Source organism: Mesocricetus auratus, unplaced genomic scaffold (assembly GCF_017639785.1).
Source record: "Mesocricetus auratus isolate SY011 unplaced genomic scaffold, BCM_Maur_2.0 Super-Scaffold_100172, whole genome shotgun sequence".
Taxonomy (NCBI): Eukaryota; Metazoa; Chordata; class Mammalia; order Rodentia; family Cricetidae; genus Mesocricetus; species Mesocricetus auratus.
This window is the reverse complement of record NW_024429253.1, coordinates 505,259-524,345: the sequence shown is the minus strand read 5'-3', so window position 1 is coordinate 524,345 and position 19,087 is coordinate 505,259. Positions and strand designations below refer to the sequence as shown.

Here is a 19,087-nt window from a genome sequence, read left to right as displayed (position 1 = left end):
CGACTATTACGTTGTTAAATTCAGCTATTTTATTGGTAGTTTAAGAGACTGCTAGAAGCCGGTCTCCTGGTTTTGATTCGTGTTTTCTGTCTTGAGTCGTCAGTCCATCGAATTTTCATTTTACTCAATGGTGCTAAGTGTGCCTTCTAACTTCAGCCTACAGTTGCCCTCACACAAATCTCAATTCCACGGATAGCTACGATCTCTCCGTACACAGCCGCTCCTTCCAGCCTCATTCCGCAATCCAAATAGCGTTTCTGAATGGGAACTGGACACAGGGCCTTCTGCTCGCCTATTACCCAGATTCAGCCAATCCCCGCCTCTCTCAGTTTGAATCGACTCAGAGCCAGCGTGGTGGCCCCGCCTCCTCATTGATCCGGGCGTCGCCATCCCCGCCTGCGATTGGCGGGCAGTGTGCCAGGGGGCGCGGCCAGCGCCTGGGCGCGCGGCGGGGCGGGGCTCCCGGAAGCGGCCCCTCCCTCCAGCCTGCCGGCTTCTGGAAGCCCGCGCTCGCCGTCTGAGGGAAGCCGGCGTGTTTCCTCCCTCGCTCCGGTCGCCTGCCTGCCGCCCTCAGCCCCGCGTCCGGCGCCCCCCGCCTCGCGCCCGATGGTGAGCAGTGTGTTGTGCCGCTGCGTGGCCTCCCCGCCGACGGACGCCGCCGCCGCCGCCTCGTCGTCCGCCTCGTCGCCGGCTTCCGTAGGGGACCCGTGCGGTGGCACCGTCTGTGGCGGCCCCGACCACCGGCTGCGCCTGTGGAGCCTCTTCCAAACACTCGACGTCAACCGCGACGGCGGCCTCTGTGTCAACGACCTGGCGGTGGGGTTGCGGCGCCTGGGACTGCACCGCACGGAGGGCGAGCTCCGGGTAAGCTCGCGTGCGCCGTCCGCGCGGGTGGCGAGGATCCGGGAGGTCCTGGAGAGAGAGACCCGTGCCGCGGGGGACGGGTCAGGACTCCAGGGCCTCTCGGGCGACCCTCTGGAGTTGTCGGGTTTGGGTGGACGCTGCTAGGGCTAAGCGGAGCCGTTGGTGTTGGGGCATTCTGTGCCTTGACTGACAGATGGAAAGGACACTCACCCCGTGTTGAGCGTGGGGCTCCTCAAGTGGGGGAGAAAAGCTCGTTGTGGGTACGAGTGGCCACCGTTGGGTGTCTTTGAGGGGCAGAAAGCCCCTTCTTGCTCCTACTTCCATTAGGGCAGAAGGATAAATCTCAAGAATGCCTTCCGGACCTCAAGGCCAAGTTGGTGCCAGCCCTGCCCCCACACCCAGGCTCCTACCCATCCATTCTTATTGGCGCCTCACCCACTCTTTTTCTCCCTGTCGTTTCCATGCCACCGGGGCCCCTGATCTGGTTGCTCGCAGAAACTTGTGGGTGTTGTGGGGAAGAAAAAATGGGAACTGGGGTTCTAGGCAGATCTGTGTGGATGTGGTGGTGGAGAGGGCTGCACAGTCAGTCAGTCTTATGGCGTAGGCCCAGCCCCTCACTGCTGTTCCAGCTGGGAGTGTAGATACGTTAAAGAATCTGAAGGAAGATTCTCTCTTTTTTTTGTTTTGTTTTGTGCTTTTTTTGAGAGGGGGTTTCTTTCTCTGTGTATCCCTAGCTGCCCTGGAACTCGTTCTGGTAGACCAGCCTGGCCTTGAACTGACAGAGATCTGCCTGTCTCTGTCTCCTGAGTGCTGGAACTACATCTAAGGGTATAGTTGACTGGAGTGGGGTGGGCCAAATCCAGGAGACAGGGGCGGAGAAAGGGCCATCACTGGGTCTGCAAAAAAACAGAAATGCTGTCGTTCCTGCACAAGGAGTCCTGCCTGACCAGTGGCCTTTTTTCCCTTTCTGTTTCATGGTTGTTTTTCAGTTTGACTATTATTAGTTGTGGCTGCCCTTTACCATCATTATTGTGGCCCAGCCTGGTATGCAGTCTGCTAGGTTCTGCTGAGCAGTCTGCCTAGTAACCTGTTTCTTTCCAGAGTTCGTGTTTGTTTCATTTGTATGCACAGTAATTAAATCTCCTAGTCAAGTATGAAGAAAGCCTGGTAAGGTGGCAGTGAATCATGACAGTTGGTTGCTTGCGTGGCCACACAGAAGGTATCATGTCCAAGATAGTCTTGGATCAATATCCAAGATATTTAACCTACTTGACAGCACTGTGTAATGTAGAAAACTTTTGTTAAGCCCAAGAAATTTAAAGATAAGGTTTCTCTATGTAACCAGGTTGGCCTTGAACTCACAATACTCTTGACTTTAAAAAGAACAACAACAACAACAAAACGTTTTTTAAAAAGTTAGTTTTAGAGGCTGGAGAGATGGCTTGGCAGTTAAGAGCACTGGCTGCTCTTCCAGAGGACCTGAGTTCAATTCCCAGAAACCACATGGTGGCTCACAACCATCTATAACTGGATCTGATGCCCTCCTCTTTACATGCAGCTGTGCATAAGTAAATCTTAAAAAAAAAAAATAAAACCAACTTCTAAAAACGTTTTATAGCCGGGCAGTGGTGGCGCACGCCTTTAATCCCAGCACTCGGGAGGCAGAGGCAGGCGGATCTCTGTGAGTTCGAGGCCAGGCTGGACTGACAGCCTCCAAAACAATACAGAGAAACCCTGTCTCATAAAACCAAAAAAAAAAAAAAAGTTTTATTAAGAATAGTGTTATGAGCTAGATATTTTCCCATATACATCTGATGAATAAATCATTTTTCTTTCTGTTTTTGTTTGTTGGTATGTTTTGGTGTTTATGAGATAGGATCTTATTATGTGGCTGTCTGGAACTCACTATGTAAATAGACCAGGCTGACCTTGAACTCACAGAGATCTGACTGCCTCTGCTTCCCAAGTGCTGGGATTAAAGGTCTTTTTTTTTTTTTTTTTTTTTTTTTTTTGGTTTTTACGAGACAAGGTTTCTCTGTGTTTTTCAGAGGCTATCTGTCCAGCCCCGCCTCGAACTCACATAAAGGTCATTTTTTGAAGATAGGATAGCAAACTGACACCCGAGGGGTCAGTGCAGCCTGGGCCTGCTCTTAGGTATAGGCATATTGAGGACGGCTGGCAGTGGGGGTGTGTTCCATGTTTACACCAAGATTTGTGACTCTACAGGAGTCACAGTGTTGTGGCATTTACAGCACATTGACATTGATCCTAATCCATTTTTTTGGCAGTGATTTTTGAGTAAAGGCAAATAAGGAGAGAGTGACAATTTTCCAGTGCTAAGAGAAAGCCAGTTTGTGACATTTTCTAGTCTGGTAGCTCAGGCTCGGAACTCAATATGTAGCACAGGCTGACCTCAAATGCACATACATCTTTCTATCTTAGTGTCTCTGTCTGTCTGCCCCACCCCTTCATGTTGGACTGTAGCTAGGAGTCACCACGAAGGTAAAAGAAACCTTTTGGTTAATCTAAGGGGGTTTAGCTCTTTGGTTACTTTGACTCCACAATATTTGACTCTTTGACTAACCTAAGTTCTATGACATGAAACTTTTTTTAAAGCAGATTGAACATAGATTTATTAGGAAGTCAGAACTCCCAAGAGTGGGAAGGAGAGGAATATCTTAAGTTTTTTGTTTTGTTTTGTTTTGTTTTTTGAGACAGGGTTTCTCTCTGTAGACATGGCTGTCCTGCAACTCAACTCACTATGTAGACTAGGCTGGTTTCAAACTTGCCTCTGCCTCTGCCTCCTGAGTGCTGGAATTAAAGGCATGTGACACTACCACCTGGGTTATATATATATGTTAATTTGAGGTATGAATTTAATATTAACTCTGTTATCTTCTTTTTTTTTTAACTCTGTTCTCTTCTAGCTTTAAAAATATTTTAAGTTAGCATACCAAGCAATATGAGTCATTGGGGCTTCTTCATATGTATTTCATTAATACTTTTTTTTATTTTTCTCCTTCCCTCTCTTCCAGCCTTGAACAACTTGCTTGTTATACAGCTTTGAGAAAGATTAGAAATGACCCACTTTGTTAGTTTATTGCATCTGGGGAAACATTTAAACATTAGAAAGAAAAATGTTCTTCCTGTAAATAACTAGGCCATAGCAAGACACCTCACCTTGTGCACACACCCCCCACTTCCTGTTGAATTCATTACTATCAGCTGTCTAAAGGAAAAGGCAGCACTATTGTTTTTATATAACTGGTAAGAGCCAAAGGACTTGGGGGCCCTGTGGGTAGAAGTGGGTGCCTGCTGTGGGATAAGCCTTGACAAACATGGTGCAGTTGGAAGCTGCTTCCTGTGGCCCATGGGAAACTGCTCTGAGGTAGAGGTTTTCACAGGAATCAGCTGTGAGCTCTTATCAGCAGATGTCGTGAACTGGGGTCATGTGACTCCACAAAGCCTCTTGCTAGCTCATAACAGTTTGAAGCGAAGTTCTCTTTTAAAAATAAACCAGCAAGTTTTGCCTTCTGCCTTTGTTCCAGAAGAGACTGAGACAGAAAAATTACTTAAAATGGAAATGGGTTGAAAAATTCATGGCAGCCAGCCAAGGAAATTTTCTTTGTATGGGACATGCGAGGAAGAAGCCGTCTTGGTACAAAAGGAAGGGAAGGGTTTATTAAAGAATTAAAAGATGATGTCATTGGTAGTGGCTTTGGGAGATGACACTCAGCCTGAGCTAATTATAGCATTGACTTTTTCAGGCATTTTCATGTGACCAAACAAAATTTATGTCTTAAAACAAGTTTAAAACATAGGTTAGGACTTGGCAGCCACGTAGGGGAAGAAGACAGTTTGTTTTACTTGTGAACAGTTGTGCTTCTCTCTAGATAAGACTTGTGAGCTCAGGCTGGAGAGATGGCTCAGCAGTTAAGAGCACTGGCTGCTTTTCAGAGGACCTAGGTTCAATTCCCAGCACCCACATGGCAGCTCACAACTGTCTAACTCCAGTTCCAGGAGATCCAACACCCTCACACAGACATACATATAGGAAAAACATTAATACACATAAAATAAAAATAAATTAAAATTTAAAAAACACTTAAAAATACTTGTAAGCTCTCATAGGACAAGAGTTTCATTCAGAACATTCTAGATGCTATATTGTTTGCTGATCTAGAGACTTGTGTGCACAGTTTGAGTTCTACAAAAACAAGCACAACAGTAACATAATTTTATATCATTTTACAAAGGAAGAAAAAGCCATCCAAAATGATGCCTTTAGTGGTAGCATGGCTTCAGGTTAGGAGAGTGGCTAGACAGCAAGATCACTTGAGTCCAAGACACACTCCTCTCATCTTCAATGAAGGGAGATCCAAACCTGGACTTTGGGGAGAACTTGAGAAAGTTGAGACCTCCCCAGTGCCAGGGAGGTCAAACCCAGGGTCTTGTGCAACCTAAACAAGCAACATACCCTTGAGCCTTATCCACAGCCCCAAATGCCCATTCAGAACCAACTATGGTGCTTCCAAAGTACAGCTTTCAAGGTTATGCCAAGCATCCCTGTCAGAGAGCAAGAGCTCCCTCTGCCCTGTATCTTTCTCTGACCTGTAGTATACACAGGAGGCAATCTCTGTTGACTCAAAATCATCAAATAAAGGATTGCTACTGTTGAAACATCCCTAAACTTCCTACTTTCTTCACATTGCTAAAACTAGACAGATTTAGATAAGATAGGCTTGCCTATAGAAGAAAAGGGCTTACTTTTTGGTTTTTCCAGACAGGGTTTCTCTGTGGCTTTGGAGGCTGTCCTGGAACTAGCTCTTGTAGATCAGGCTGGCCTTGAACTCACAGAGATCCTCCTGCCTCTGCCTGCCTAGTGCTAGGATTAAAGGTGTGCACCAGGGTAGTCTTGACCTTGCTATGTTGCTGATTCTAACTTCTGACCCTTGAGTGTTGGGGTCACAGGTATGTGCCACCCTGCCTGGTTCAGGGCTTTGTGCACATTAGGCAAGCACATTACCAACTGAGGTACATTCCTAGTCTCCCCCCACCCCCAGCCCCCTTTGGGTGAAGACAGGATCTCTTGTAGTTCTCACTGGCTCAAAACATGTATCTATTCTCAGGACTCTGTCTCAGAGTGCTACAGGTACAGTGAGTTTTATGCCCAGCTAAGGAAGAGCCTTTGCCTTGGAAAGGGAACAGGCATCATTGGGAATAATGTAATGGCTCATTAGAAAAAGATTAGACTGAGTGTATCTATTAAGTTAATTGTGCTATATTGTTGCCAAATTGATTATTGGCTTAAATTTGTGATGATGGGGACAATTTGAAAAGTGGGTATATATTTGAAACTAGGCATAGTAGTACTATGGAGGCTAATTGAAAGGGTTGAGAGTTCAAGGGTAGCTTGAGGTGCATATTGAGTCCTTGCCTGCAAATTAGTACTCCTAGGCTGATACTTGGAAAGATGGACCAAAGCAATGAGAATGCAACCTAGTCTGTCTGGAAAAGTAGTGCTTCACAGATGCATCCCTTTTTCAGAGTCTGCTGGAATTCATTTATAGTAGTCCAGCTAAATACAGCTGTGGCTAAAATCAGTGGGCAAAACTATTGGTATAAGGCTGATGTCATTACACTAAGTGCATAGAAATGTACCCATTGATTAGAATTGTTTTTTTTTTTTTCCTTTCTTTCAGGACATGGTTACTCTCTTGTAGCCCTGGCTGTGCTAGAATTAACTATGTAGACCAGGCTGGCCTTGAACTCACAGAAATCCATCTATCTGCCTCTGCCTCCCAAGTGCTGGGATTAAAGACATGTGCCACCACACCTGGTTTAGAACTTTGGGAATTGAAAGAGTCACTGACCATCAAAGTCATGCAATTACTCTTCAGCTTTCCACTTGAAGTAGTATCTTCCTTGTAGCATCCTTCAAGGATTGTCATCTAACCTGTAACCTGGATCCTGTTAGTTTGTTAACTGAGACCTATAGTCTTACATCAGCTATTCACATGCTGAAAACTGCCTTCAAGAACAAATGAGCACTCTTGCAGGAGCCCTTTAGGAATCCAGAAGCTAATATCCTTATATGAAAATGTCAAAATGAAACTCATTATTTTGTATACTGACTAAAAATGTAATAAAAATGTTGAAAACCACCAGCCTTGGTTGTGTACACCTGTAATCCCAGAGTTTAGGAGTCTGAGACAGGAAGATTGCTAATCTGAAACCAGCCTGGGGTACATAGTATGAGACCTTGTTGACCTCTACCCTAACACACATATAAAAATTGGGAAAGTTGTGTTAACTTCTCATGATGTCTGCTGATCCTGCCAAAAGCTGTAGGTGCTCACACAAACATTTCACATAATACACTTTACATTCAATTTATGGCTTCCTGGTAGTTAATAGTATAGTATTACTCAGCCAAGACAAAGAAGCCAGGCAAGGGAAGAACATGCATTTTAATGGCTTGTCTATATAAAATCTTGAGTAGGATTATCCATAGGTACTGGTGTTCTAATCCTGGAGGAGAGGTGGAACTGTGGGAAGGATGATAAGGTTTCTTCTTCTTTTTTTTTTTTTTTTGTTTTTGTTTTTTTGTTTTTTTGTTTTTTCGAGACAGAGTTTCCCTGTATTGTTTTGGAGGCTGTCTGTAGACCAGGCTGGCCTGGAACTCACAGAGATTCACCTACCTCTGCCTCCCGAGTGCTGGGATTAAAGGTGTGCGCCACTAACGCTCGGCTTAGTGTTTCTTCTAGAATGGTAAAATGTCTTCAGGTTAAAAAATGACTATGAACACACCTATAGAGATTCCAAAAACTACTTTATTTCAAAGGGTTGGGTTCTCTTGTATATCCTGGTTGTCCTTGAATTTAAGTCTAGCTGATGATGACCTTAACCTCTTGAACTTCCTGCCTCCATCGTGCTAGGAGGGCAGAAATAGGCCACCACACCTAGTTAATTCAGTGCTAGGGATTAGACCAGAGCTTTGTGCATCCTTTGTAAACAGCGGAGCCAAATCTCTAGCTCCCAATTGTGCACTTTAAATAGTTGATCTGTGTGGCATATGACCTGGACTCAGATGTTTCTATAGCTTGTTTGCTAGCTGCAGGACCGTGGCCAGGAGGTCCGCCCTTTCCAAGAATACGTTTGAATCTCACATTTCAGATGCTGGTTGTATGACTCAATGTATGTGTGTGCCCTGTGTTTCCAGATTTTGTCCAGTTTTTTAAATTATTATTTATATTTTATGTGCATTGGTGTTTTGCCTGCATATGTGTCTGTGTGAGGTTGTCAGATCTTGGAATTACGGACAGTTGTTAGCTGCCATGTGGATGCTGGGAACTGAACCCAGGTCTTCTGGAAGAGCAGTCAGTGCTCTTAACCACTGAGCCACTTTTAAGAAATGTGGAAATTGGGCTGGAGAGATAGCTCAGAGGTTAAGAGCACTGGCTGCTCTTCTAGAGGTCCTGAGTTCAGTTCCCAGCAACCACGTGGTAGTTCACAACCATCTATAGTGGGATCTGATGCCTTCTGGCATGAAGGCATACTTGCAGACAGAGCACATGAAATAAATAAATAAGTCTTTTAAAAATGTGGGAATTTTTTCTTTTAGATTTTTGGGTTCTATTCTGTTGCTGTGAAAACACTAAGACCAACTTGGGGAAAAAAAGGATTTATTTGGTTTGTGCTTCTTAGGAACAGACCATCATTGAGGGAAGTCAAATCAGGGACCTGGAGGCAAGAACTGACACAGAGCACAGAGGCTTGCTGGCCTCTTCCTCTGGCTTGCCCAGTTCAGCTACTTTCTTCTTTTGGTTTTTTTTTTTTTTTTTTTTTTTTTGTTTTTTTGTTTTTTTGTTTTTCGAGACAGGGTTTCTCTGTGGCTTTGGAGGCTGTCCTGGAACTCGCTTGGTAGTCCAGGCTGGTCTTGAACTTTCAGAGATCCGCCTGCCTCTGTCTCCCGAGTGCTGGGATTAAAGGCATGCGCCACCAACACTCAGCAGCTACTTTCTTATATAGCCCAGACCCACCTGCCTAGGGCAGGCACTGTCCTTGCCTATATAAATTACCTGGCTAGACTTCAATTTTTTTTTATGATGAGAATTAAAATCTTCTTCAGGTTTATTTTTGTTTAATGTGTATGTTTGCTTACTTACTGTACATATATATGTATGTATGTATATATGTACGTACATGAGTGTACCATGTGCCTGCTGGTGCTGGTGGAGGCCAGAAGAAGTATCAGATTGGGTTCTACTAAGTTGCCCAGACTGGCAGTTGTCCTCTGCCTTCCAAATAGCAGGGACTGTAGGTATGAGCCACCATACTGGGTCTGATGCATACCAGGTAAGTCTCCTCCTGTGGATTGTCTAAAAACATAATGTCCCAAATTGGCTGAATGGGTCTGCCTCCGGTTTGCTTAGGTGCAGAGTGAAAGGTGCAGTTTGGATATCAGTAGTAAGGAGTGTGGCAGTAGAGACTAGGCTCATCTCCAAGCTAAAGTAGCTTGGAAGCAGGTATGGGTTCCAGGAAAGAAGTCTGGGCTTGTGAGCTTTGGGAAGATTAAAGTGAAGGACTAGAATTACTGTTTATAAGTGTGTGTGTCCATCCAAATGTTTCTTTTTTGGGGGGGAGAGGTTTGGAAACAGTTTCTCTGTGGCGTTGGAGACTGTCCTGGAACTTGCTCTGTAGACCAGGATGGCTGTGAACTCACAGAGCTCTACCTCCCTCTGCCACCTGAGTGCTGGAATTAAAGGCGTGTGCCACCAGCGCCTGTCTTAGCCAGTACTGTTTTACATTCGTGGGCCAAGTCAGTAGCAGAACCCACTATTTTGATTCTGCCCAATTTAGTTCAGCACAGTCTCCTTCCTCCTGTAGATAGGAACTTGCCCTTAAAACTTTCACAATATTGCACTAGGTTCAATTGCAAGTTCAAGGCCACTATGTATGAAAACAGATGAAAAACTTTACAATGTCGTCTTTCAGCTTATGACATTGACACAACTGTGCATAATCCAGTTGAGCATGTTAAGGCCTTTGACCATGCTGAGGAAGCACCTCAGAAGGTAAGCGCTGCTCCAGTGTGTGGGACAGAGAAGAGCTGAACAGTAAAGACAAGACCCTGAAGAACAAAGCTCATTCTAAACGTGCGCTTTCCTTTAAAGCAATACATAAACGAATGAATAAGGCAGGCAGGCCTGCTGAGCTGCCTGATGCCTTCTCCCTTTTGTCTGGGTTTCCAGGAAGGAGGAGGTGAGTCATTCTCCACTGGAGCAATAGAGAAGGAGGTGCCTGCTGTCCCTGGTGGTCCTGCTGGTCCCTGAAGGTTCCTCATTACTCCATCCACCCCTTGTCTTAACTTCTTCCAGCTTCCCTCCACCCCCAGAGTTAGAATTTTTACTGAAACCCAAATCCCTTTGTGCTTGAGAAAATTCTATCTAAAACCACTGAAATGCCGGTGGTGAAAAACAGCAGAGGAGGTTAGTTTTGTGTCTTGCTGGGGATCAAACCCTGGGCCTTGTATATGCCAGGCAAGTGTTCTTAAACTGAGCCAGTCTTAGCCCAGGATAGTAGTTTAGGTTACTTGAAGAAACTGTGCTAACTAAACCTTCCCCTTCAGTTGTGTGACGTAGTTGAATCATCCATCCTATTGGATAAAACTAGGGACAGTGGCCACCTTAGCCAATTCTGTTGTCCTTTTGCTCATCTCCATCTTCTGAAATTCTGCTCTTGCTTTTGTTTAGTGTCATCTATATTTACTTGTAGGTAGGTGTTTAGAGTCTTTGGATTTTTGTTTTAATTTGAGGGTCTCACTATGTGGCCCAGGCTGGATGGAACTCAGAATCTTCCTGTCTCCACCTCCACCAAGCACTGGGATTATCGTCATCCACAGCCACCTGTGCTGGCCAGTAATGCTATCTCCAGGTGGACTTTGAACCCATAGTAGATCTGGAACGCATTCGGTTGTACAGTTTAGCCTTCACACTCTGCTCCAAGGAGGTTAAAAGGCTTATCCAGGACTCTCCAGAGGCATTGAGGGAGACATTCCTGTAGCACCCCATAGAACACAGTGGGATTCACTTTTTTCCATTTTGCTTTCACAGTGTAGGTCTATTTTGTTTATTAGAGTTTCTTCTTCTCTAACCTATAGGAAAAGGAAAATAGGACTAGAGAAGTAAATAGGTCCATAATTAAATCTATCTCTGATTTGTTTCCAAGAGGGGATCTGGTTCAAACCAGTCATTCTTTTTTTGGGGGGGGGGGTTCTAGACAGGGTTTCTCTGTGACTTTGGAGGCTGTCCTGGAACTAGCCCTTGTAGACCTGCCTGCCTCTGCCTCCCGAGTGCTGGGATGAAAGGTGTACACCACCACCGTCCAGCTAAAACTAGTCATTCTTTAAAAAAAAAAAAAGATAAATATTTATTATGTATACAGTGCTCTGCCTACATGTATGCTTGCCCACCAGAAGAAGGCACCAGATCTCATTACAGATGGTCGTGAGCCACCATGTGGTTGTTGGGAATTGAACTCAGGACCTTTGGAAGAGTAACCAGTGCTCTTAACCTCTGAGCCATCTCTCCAGCTCCCACCAGTCAGTCTTTGTTAGAATTCTCTCAGCTTCCCTTAGCAGCTCTGCTGTCTGCAGAAGGCAGTCTCTGAGAAGTTTCCTCTTCTGCTATTTGTTTGTTTATTGCTGAGACAGACTCTTACGATTTACCCTGCCTGGCCTTGAGTAGTACACAGACCTGTCTGCCTTCGTCTCCCAGTGCTGTGCCAACATGCTGGCTCTCCTTGCTCTTGAGCCTGCATTCCTGAGCTGTGCCCGGCAAGTGGTCTTGGGAAGTCGCAGTGGCGCTGCCACTGCTCTGTTTTGTTTGACTCTGCTGGCTTGTCCCGGTTGGCTGGGAATTCCTGGCTCAAATAGTTTCCATGTGCTGGGGCTGCAAGTGGCACTACCTGATCTAGCCTGATCCCAAGCTTTGATCCTTAAGTTGGCTTTGAGAAACAAAAAACACTGTTTATGGCACCTCTGGGGATCAGATCAAATCCCAGGGCATTGTGCAAACTGGGCAAGCAAGCATCTTACCACTGAGCCTGCAGGTTTGCCTTGCAACAGAGAGAAAGAGAGGATGGGTATGAATGGGAAGGTTTTGATCATTTTAGACATATGAATTTTACGTGCTGGCCTGGGTTCATATCGACATTCTCTTTAGAAATTTGATAGATAATCTAATTGGAATGAGGATCATGGTTTTGGAAGAACATAGATTATGACATGTTTCAATGAAGACTGGCTTCCTTCTTGTCCTAAGACTCAAGAGTCCTGTGCTTAAAATCACTTAATTTTGTACACTTTTTTCTTTTAGAAATGAGAAAAAGACATCTTTGTTAAACAGGCATTCACCTTGAGCAATGGGGATTAGCTTTTCACCAGCAGGAACAAGCCATTCAGGAGACTGATGTGTAGACCTCTTGTTCTCTGCCACAGTCAGGGGCTTTCTACATTTCCTTCCTAAGATGCAGATTAGGGGATTCCGTGCTTTCCATTGATACCACCTTTACTGCCAGAGCAGTGCCAGGGGGACAAGGGCTGGCTCTTCCTCATTCTCTAATTGAGGGCTGAGTCACTGGCAGGAGGGTCTGGTCTGTTCACTCTGCCTTACATCCTGAAACTTTGGTTCCCGTGGGGTAGCTTAGTAAGGAACACGATTGAATAGCTGGTTGATTCATCTCAGCCTAGACAGCTTCACCTGCTACAGTTGTGCCTCTAAAATAGTAAATCGTGACCACGTGACTTTGAACTCCCGTATCTTTCTCCTTGCACATAATGTATCTTTTGCTGGTTTCGTTGTTTTCCATTCTGGTTTTAGTAAAAAATCTTAGAACAGTGATTCTCTACCTGTGGGTCCCAATCCCTTAGGGGAAGTGTCAGATTACCCTTTCACAGGGGTCATTATCCCATACCCTGCATATCAGATATTTACATTATGACTCATAACAGTAGCAGAGTTACAGTTACGAAGGAGCAATGAAAATAATTTTATTCTTGTGGGTTACCACACTTTGAACTGTATTAAAGGGTCACAGCATTAGGAAGGTTGAGAGCCACTGCCTTAGAGCTTTAGATTTGACCCATTTAGCTGATGGACAGGGGCCTTCCTGTGACCTCATTGGCATAATCAGCCCTCATTATGAAATCAGTCAGCCAAATCAACTTGGCTTTCTGTCAAATGAAATCTGGTTTCGTTTTTCATTAAAAAAAAAAAAAACAGGTTTCTCTCTGACAGTACATGTTCTGAATATTATGCAAAGATGAACATAATGCAGTGATGAGTAGTGGGTAGTTAAGTAGGTAGAAAAGCCTTTGATTGAGATGGGCATTGTCAGCATGGTCACGGGCACTCCTTTCAGTTTTGTTATGAGTCTTCCACAGCCCTCTGCGGTTGTCCTGTGTGCTGTGAGGCATTCGACCCTGGGTAATTCCCCCGGTGATTTGAAATGAGCCGTTTGACTGCTTACCACAAGATCCATTCCCTGGAATCTTTTCCTAAGACAGACTTTCATCCATTCAGTCTGTTTTCTAGGTTCTTGAAGTGTGGGTTACTCTTGCAAATGATCACCATCATCTTACTAAGCTGCTGACATGTACAGGCTGCAGGTGTAGGGAGCTGCCTGTGCTGGCCCTGCTTTGGAGTTGGGTGGGTCTCAAACCCAGGAAGCCGAGTGAAGTAAATTGGAGTTATGGTAATTGACAGGTAATCCAAAGAAACCAGTGATCTCCTCAGTGCTCTGATGTAGATGCCTGGTCATAAGAAATGGACTGTATTAACCACTGGGAAAGGACTAGATAGGCAACAAAGATGGAAGTGTCTTAACAATGTATTGGGGAAGCTAACAGTAAACCATCGCTGGTCCTGGCCTGTGCAGGAGAAGAGAAAGTGTGTGATAAAATACCCTTCAGCTTTAATCTCTGTGTGGTTATTTAAAACAGATTGAGCATTGGAGGGCTTGCTTTGATAGGTGCCTTCTAATGGCTATGCCCATGTTGGAAGCTAAACCCTCTTGAGTGTTCTTCCTTAAACCTGAATTGTGAAGCTTTCACTCTGGCTGGTAGATCAGGAATCATTTCTGTGAACCTAATGGTGTGTGTTGTGACTCCCAGGGGACCCTCTCTAGCTCTGCAGCTGTCTCCTCTTTGGTACCCTGCCCCTGAAAACTCAGACTTCTCTGGTAGTGGCCTCATCCCTTTAATGCTGGGAGATTGCCCAGCTCCATTCAAGCAAGCTCTTCCTCTGCATGAGAGCCTGGAAACTCCAGGCAGGAAGCTATGGTAGTACAACAATTGCCTCATCTCTACACATTTCTCAGGAAGTGTTGTCCTTTGTACCTGTTCAATGGCTTGAAAACATTGCTTTATATATATTCTTAGTTTTTTTCTTGTTATGGGCAGGAAGGTGTGAATCAGTTCCTGATACCTCTTCCTGGTTGGAAGCCCTGGTGTGTAACTCAACTCCATGATAATGGAGAAGTCCATTCAGTTAAAAGCCAATACATACTGCATAAGTGAATTTTGTAGGTGGGAACCCCAAACATCACTATCTCTTTCATTTCTTCTTCCTTTCTGTGCTTAAACAGGGTTCAAGCTTATGAAAGGATTAACTTGTTAGGCTAGGGATGTGCCTTGTTAGATAGAGCACTTGCCTTCTATGGACAAGACCCTAAATTCAATGCTCAACACCAAATATATATGATGTGTTTACTTAGGGGTCTTGGCTCTAGACTGGTTCAAGGCCTATCTGGATATATAGAATGAGTTCGAGGGCAGCCTGAACAGCTTAGAGACCCCATCTGAAAATGAAGTTTTCTTTAAAAAGCACTGCGATACAATTCATTGATAGAGCCCTTGCTAGCAGAGGCTTTAGACTCAGTAGTCCTTAGTTTGGGGTGGGTTGTATATGTGTGTGGTGGGGACAGAAGGATAAAAGAAAGAAAACTGAATCAGTAATAAAGATTATTGATGATTTTTATTTTTATTTCTATGGTATTTTTGAAACTGGGTTTCTCTGTGCATCCCTGACTGTACTGGAACTCACTCTGTAGACCAGGCTGGCCTCAAACTCAGAGATCTGCCTGCCTCTGCCTCCCAGGTGCTGGGACTAACGGTGTGTACCACCAGTGCCTGGGCACAGCTCACTCTTTTAAAGGAATGACTACCTGGTGGTGGTGGCACATGTTTTTAATCTCAGCACTCAGTAGGCAGAGGAAGGTGGATCTCTTGAGTTTGAGGCCAACCTTGTTTACAGAACTAGTTCCAGGACAGCCAGGGCTGCACAGAGAAGCCCTGTCTGGAAAAGAGAGAGTCAGCTGTTGAGCTGTCAAGTTGGCTCAGAAGCTATCAAGCCTGATGACCTGCGTTTGATTCCTCAGGATTCACAAGGTGGAAGAAGAGAACCAATTCCTGCAAGTTGTCATCTGACCTCCGTGTATATACCTTGGCACATGCCTGCCCACACATGTACATACACTTTATGCATAAAACAAAAAATGTGAAAACATTTAGCTGTGTGTGGTGGCACACGCCTTTAGTCCCAATACTCAGAAGGCAGAAGCCAGTGGATCAGTGATTTGAGGCCAGCCTGGTCTACATTAGAGAGATCTAGGCTAGCCAGATCTCAAAAAACAGAAAAGTCTGGAAAGACGGCTGAGTAGTTAAAAGCACTGGCTACTCTTGGGCCTCGATTCAGTTCCCACCACCCACATAGTGGGTCTCAATCATCTGAAACTTCTGGGGTTTTGACACCCCTTTCTGGCCTCTGTGGGCACTAGGCATGTAGGTGGTACACAGACATCATGCAGGCAAAACACCCATACACATTTTAAAAAGCTCAAGATAGCTTTTATGTCATCTTGACCATAGGCTAGAGGCATTTTGGAAGAGGGAACCTCACTTGAGGCTCAGTTGAGAAAATATCACTAAATTGGCCCATGGGCCTGTAGGACATTTTCTTGATTGATGATCAATGGGGCCTGCTCACTGTGGGCAGGGTCACTAGTGGGCTGATGGTCTTGGGTGCTATGAGAAAGCCGGCTGAGCAGACAATGGGGAGGAGCAAGCCAGTAAGTAGCACTCCATGGCCTTTGCTCCAGCTCCAGCCTCCAGGTTCCTGTCCTGACTTCCTTAGATGGATTGTAGGGGGTGGGGTAGTGGCACATGCCTCTAATCCCAGCATGTAGGAGACTGAGGCAGATGGATCTCAGAGTTCAAGGCCATCCTGGACTCTGTGGAGTGGGTTCCAGGACAGTGAGGGCTACACTGAGAAACCCTGCCTTTAAAAAAAAAAGCCTTTCACCCAGTTTGGAACACCGTCAGGCTACTCACCCTTGGTTCAAGAAGCTTATTTTTATGATGGACAGAGGTCAGCAGGGAGATTTGGACCCTCAGGGTGTTAATAAAAAGAGACTGAGTGCCCACCCCTAAGCAGGATAGCCACCAGTGTTCACGGGACATCTTAGGAGAGTAGGTAGACAGCTGGAGGATGGGGTGGAGTGCTGGGACATGGGGCTTCTACACATACCTGGCCACAAGGATCATGATCTCATAGAGCCCAGGTTACCTGCTCAAGACCAAACAAGGTATAGATAGTCTTCAGGCCCCCCACACTGAAGCTCTCCTAAGTTTCCCATGCTCTAGTTGGATGACCCCAGACCTGTGCATCAAGGCAGCACTAACTGGAGTTAGTGGATTGTTTAAAAAAAAAAAAAAAGATAGGGTGAATTGAGGGGTTCATAAGTTGGGGAAATGAGTAGATATTTCCTTGGATGCATTTATGGAATTCTCAAGGAAAATTTACGTCAGAGTTAACAATCATTTGTATATAGCAAAGGTGTGTGTGTGTGTTTGTATGTGGGCTTATGTGTGTGAGTACTTCTTACATATCCCAGGTTTGCACAGTAAGCTAAAAGTGGGACTGCAGTGCAGAGGGCAGGTGCTTTAGGAAAGCTCTTATCTGCAACTAGGTTTCTTTTCTAGGGGTTGTAGCAGTGGGAGAAGCTTAGGTTCCCCATCCTCTTAAAAGAATTTAATGAACTTTTGGGGGGGCTTGCATCTTTTAATGTGATTTTATGTCTGCATATATGTGCATGTATATATTTGTGGGCACACACGTGGAGGTCAGGACAGATTGAGGGAGTACGTCCTCGGCTCTGACTATGGATCCGAGATCAGCCGGCCTTGGCTAGTGCCTTTACCAGCTGAGCCATCTCCCCAGCCTTGGGTTTGTATCTTTAAGATAGAATGATTACGAGTCACCTTTGTGAGGGATGATAGTTGGTCACTTGTATTTGTCTGCTGTTAAGCTAAAAAACAACTAAAGATTAATCATGGTCGTTTGCCCATCGAGTGGACAGATGTTAAGTCCAGGGCCTGGTTCGAGGGACTGGGGTGGGGGTGGGGTGGATAGAAGGGTTCCAGCTCTGATGTGATCTCAGGAAACAACTACCATGTAGGGTTGCTCTCTGCTAGGCTTGATAATGGGAGGGGGAGAGTGATTCGAGGTGACTTAGGAGGTGTTGCCAAGGACCCTGGATCAAGTTGAATGTGGTGAGTGGCATTCGGGAAGCTACCCTGGGGAGAGCGGGAAGTTGTCTCCAAAGATGAGCCTGCTCAGGTTCTGTAAAATGAACCTTGTCTGTACCTCCCAGCGGACTAGCTGGGCTGCAGGCAGGAAATACTCCGCCTGTGATTGGAGGGTTGGTGGTCGGGATAAAGAACCCTGTAGTGTCGGCAGAGGTGATTGGCCAGGCCCTGCTGCAGTGAGAATGCAGACTAGATGCTCTGTCCTGGGTTGCGGAATGAGCGAGGACGGCTGAATGACTAGGAGCCCCAAGTTGTTTCTGTCTCCAAGAGAGGTCTGTCTGGATATCATTTTTTTTTTGCATTAAAAAAAAGAGCCAAGCCTCTGATCGTTCGCCACCTGACGAAGTGAGTTTTGATTGAAGTAGCCCAGCTGCTTTCCTTATTGCTGGCAGCCAGCAGCCGGGGAGGCTCCCTAAGTGAGCTACTTCTCAGGCTAGGCACGAGCGAATTTGAAAAAGCAGGAAACAGCCCCTGCGTGTAGAGCTTCAGCCTGGGAACTCCCAGGCTGTATTCCAGACAGCTGTGTAGCTAGAGACCCTTGGTATTGTGGTCACATCCCTAAGAAGTGAACAGTCATCAGTAGTGGCATTTGGAGGCAGCCGGGATGCTACAGATGCTGTGGCATTTTCTGTCTAGCTTTTTCCCTAGAGCTGGGTGTCAAGACTCCAGAGAGGGCATCGATCATGGAGTCAAAGGCACCCAGACCCCTGCTCGGGGAGACCAGATGTCCACCTTTTTGGGGAAACAAAACGGAAGGGCTGAGGCCACGGAAAAGAGACCCACCATCTTGCTGGTGGTCGGACCTGCAGAACAGTTTCCTAAGGTAACAGCACCTTCAAAAGGACCTTCTAGCTTAGGGGCTGGGCTGGGACCATTTTCCTGGAAGGGGAAGAAAGGCATGTGGGAGGGAGGACTAAAAAAAAAAAGTTTGGTATTGGAGAAATGTTGGGCGAGGAAGAAGGCCACGAGATTTGGTTCAAAATGTCTGTCACCACTGTAAACTTCTTTATCTGCTGTGACTGTCCCTGCCTGGTCATTGAAAGGTTCACTTCAGTAGATTAGCCTGCAGGTTTTTCTGTTTCACTAAACAAGCCATTTGAAAGTAAGGGTGAATTAAAGTATATTGTCTTCATTTGTCCAGAGTGTGAGAGGACAGTTGAAAGAGAAGGTTCCTTGAAAAGGGACAGTTTCCCCCCCCCCCCCCCCTTGGCTGTCCTGGTACTCACTCTGTAGACCAGGCTGGCCTCAGCTTATGGATATCTGCCTGCCCCTGCTTCCTAAATGCTGGGATTAAAGGTGTGTGCTACGCCAGGGTAAAGGGGCAGATCTTGTCAGTTGTATGAAGGTCACATTCCCCTTGCCTGACTGGTCATGATTAGTTTCCCTGAGGTCCCAGAAGTTGTTCCGGATGGGGCTGGGTCCCAGGAGAGCCTGAAGTCCTGGAGAGTAGAGGCTGGTGACTCTTGTTGACCACGGCCACCGGGGTCAGCTAAGCGTTAGGCCTTTTGTACCTGCGTCCAGTCCTCACAGGAGCCAGAGTAAGTGACAGCACTCCCCAGTTGGAGGTTGGAGAAG

General features: G+C 45.8%; 1 protein-coding gene across 4 annotated transcripts in view; it reads left to right on the top strand.

Moving 5' to 3' along the window:
- Nucleotides 1-493: 493 nt before the first annotated feature.
- Slc25a25 (solute carrier family 25 member 25) overlaps nt 494-19,087 on the top strand; it is a 32,930-nt gene continuing 14,336 nt past the window's right edge. For 2 of the 4 annotated variants that reach the window (XM_040736897.1, XM_040736896.1), the window contains exon 1: nt 17,695-18,335. In XM_040736897.1, coding sequence (XP_040592831.1) covers nt 18,117-18,335 — 219 coding nt within the window. In that variant the 5' untranslated portion in view covers nt 17,695-18,116. Of the gene's footprint in view, nt 865-17,694; nt 18,336-19,087 lie in introns of those variants that run through there. The other 2 variants (XM_040736893.1, XM_040736895.1) reach the window with 2 other exon arrangements.